This window comes from Cyprinodon variegatus, unplaced genomic scaffold (genome assembly GCF_000732505.1).
Source record: "Cyprinodon variegatus isolate N-32 unplaced genomic scaffold, C_variegatus-1.0 Scaffold481, whole genome shotgun sequence".
NCBI classification, from domain to species: Eukaryota; Metazoa; Chordata; class Actinopteri; order Cyprinodontiformes; family Cyprinodontidae; genus Cyprinodon; species Cyprinodon variegatus.
The window spans coordinates 617,684-620,460 of NW_015150934.1; the positions used below are offsets into that span (position 1 = coordinate 617,684).

At 37.9% G+C, this 2,777-nt stretch overlaps 2 protein-coding genes across 3 annotated transcripts in view; one reads left to right on the forward strand and one right to left on the reverse strand.

Moving 5' to 3' along the window:
* Positions 1–1,450, reverse strand: part of LOC107094406 — a 35,474-nt gene extending 34,024 nt beyond the window's left edge. The window contains exon 1 of the mRNA XM_015389979.1: positions 1,241–1,450. Within this exon, the coding sequence (XP_015245465.1) occupies positions 1,241–1,339 (99 nt within the window). The 5' untranslated portion in view covers positions 1,340–1,450. The remainder of the gene's footprint in view (positions 1–1,240) is intronic.
* A 706-nt stretch (positions 1,451–2,156) lies between these two features.
* The window catches only part of LOC107094396, a 9,987-nt gene continuing 9,366 nt past the window's right edge, over positions 2,157–2,777 (forward strand). Inside the window, exon 1 of one of the 2 annotated variants that reach the window (XM_015389968.1) lies at positions 2,157–2,314. In XM_015389968.1, the coding sequence (XP_015245454.1) occupies positions 2,240–2,314 (75 nt within the window). In that variant the 5' untranslated portion in view covers positions 2,157–2,239. The remainder of the gene's footprint in view (positions 2,315–2,777) is intronic. The other variant, XM_015389967.1, reaches the window with a different exon arrangement.

Genomic DNA, 2,777 nt, shown 5'->3' on the forward strand with positions numbered 1-2,777 from the left:
AACTCTGAAAACTCATCTAAACATTCAGAGTAAGGACCTGGTGGTTTCTGTAAGGCAACATAAAGCAATGTGATTATCACAAATCAAGTCATTAACTAGTAGAGTTTTTGAAGAAAGAGATCTTAGTTGGCCTAGTGGTTAGAGCAGTGTGCTCAGTGAGCAGTTCGATCCCCACAGCCTGCACTCTGGGTCCCTGAGCAAGACCCTTAACCCCATGGTCCGTTTCCATTTGCATGTTTTCTAAACTTAAACCAGGCTTTGTTGGGCTGCTGTATAAAACCTGGAACTAAACGCTATTTCTGACATTTTGAATTAAAAAAGCTTCCTGGATGGAAGAGAAACGTCTTCAAACTTGGAAACAAAGTCCAGTGGATTGATTTGAACTTTTTAGGAATTCACCACATAATATTTTCAGGTTAAACCAAAGTACTAAAAAGTGGTTAATTGCAGAAGTGAAAGCAAGGCCGTCAAAGAGGCAGCAAAAGCTAACAAACAGAATTTGAAAGGCAGAGCATTTTTATTAGTGAAGTGGAATTCATTGCAAAGCCAATTTAAAGTGCTTCACATGAAATAAAAAATAAAACATATTAAATGCAATTCGAGATACAATCAGCTAAATACAACATTTGGACCACAAACTTCAACTAGCAGTTTAACTTCAACAGTCAAACGCAGATCTAGTTCACATAGAACTGCTGAGACCAACCAAAAACTCTATGAGATCAATACTTAGAGCAGATAAAGTATTGACACTATAACGGAAAAAGTACTTGGTCATCTACCGTTACTAAGGTGACATTTGATGACATCATATTCCTAATCTGCAGATAATCTACTGCAAGGGATGTTCTAGTTTTTGGTTTGATAAGCAGGCTGTAATTAACAGTTTTTTCCTGCAAAACATAAAATCTGGAGAATAACTCGCAAAACAAGAGATTTTAAAGAGTCATTAATAAACAGATCTATTATGTGATTAACAATGGATAACAGCTGCAGGTAGAGTTATCAAATAATTAGAATAAATTGATTTAAATGGTTATTTCTGGATTCTTTCCTAAGAATTTCTTTAACACAAAGTTAAAGATAATGAAAATATGTGATGAAATCTTCTGAAAATAGAATCAGACTTTACTTAAATCAACATGGTTTGAATATAATTTAAAGAAGCTCTAAACTCATAAAAGCATTAAATGATCAGTCCCAGATCACTGAGATAAAGCAGGAAGGAGCTTGTTTGAACCTTCAGCTGCTCCTCTGATAGATGCTTCTCCTCCCCTGGACTCCTCCGTCGGAACAGAACCTCAGCTCCAGGGACCGGATCCTCATCTGGCCTCTCCATCCTCCCACAGGAACCAGACCCACTCAGAGCCTTTCTGTGTCTGTGGAATAACTGTGGAACCAGTCCAGCTCACAGTTTAATCTGAACTTTCTGCAGAGCGATTCAGTCCCTGAAGAAGAGGAAGAAGTGAAACGGAAACAGTCAGAGCTGCTGTTCATGATCTACTGCTGCTGCTTAAAGGCGTCAGCATGACTGCCTGAATAAAAACATGTTAGAAAAGTCAAGAATGCTTTTTCTGTGATGGATGATGGATTCACATTCATGGGAAACACTTTATAATAACATCATAGTTATCATTAATAAATGGTAAATATACTATTTATTAATGACTAACAGATCATTTTTTTATGTTTGATAATCATTTATAATCTGCATCCAATTAATATCCATTAATAAAAGGTAAATAGATCATATTATTCCAACATCATTTACGACCTTAACAGATTATTTATCTTTTATTAATAAATGTACTTTATAAACAAATGCAACGATTTTAAACAATCTGTTCATCATTAATTAATTGTCTGCTTAGCATTTATAAATAGTTGTTTTAACAGTTATTGGAAAATTTAAGCCCCATTTAGGATGCAGCGCCCCCTAGAGTTTGGATTTCTAACACTCAACTGTGAGTGTTAAAAATCTGTGAAATCAATTAATCAATGTTTTAAAATATTTAGATTAATCCGAAAATGAATCCCAATCTAGATTTAGCCTTACATTAAGTATAAGTTCCTGTTTTTAGGTGTGAACATATTACTTAACAATCAGATTAATTATTGGACCGGAAACCATGATGAATAAATCCCGCCTCTCCTCAGGCTCAGGGCAGCAGATAAACTAGGCACCAGTTTGTGTTGAACACCTGCTGACCGACCGGCAGCTGGTCGCTCTGTGTGAAGCATGATGGACCGACAGGGATCCAGCTGGGAAAGGAGAGAAAGCTGCAGGATTCCTGGGAGGAAATACCGACTGAAGGTGGGAGAAGTTCGAACTTGTTCTCTAACCGCTCGGCTTTACCTCTGTCACACCTGGATGTGGTCACTTCCGCATCGCAGCGTTGCTTCCTACTCCAAGGACGCGGTCTACCTGGACTGGATCCTTCAGTCCGTGAAAATAAGGAGACCGAAAGAGTTCTTGCTGTGAATTCAAACAGGTCTACCCTTCAGCGGGTTTACCCATAGGCTCTGTTGCTTAGCAACCGTGACAGATGACACACAAAGCCGGAAAAGAATGAAAACCGAAGTTTTCAAAACTGTTTATTTATTTATTTGTTAAAGCGAACAAAGACTGATGAGAATCTACAGTGGAATAAAGGTTCCAACCACCGGGAGCAGGAACCAATCAAATGTGATGATGATAGAAACATTAGTCACTGAAAGGGGAACGCCGTTTCTTTCCATTGCTCCTTGATTTTCCGTTATTCCATCGTGTTCTACTC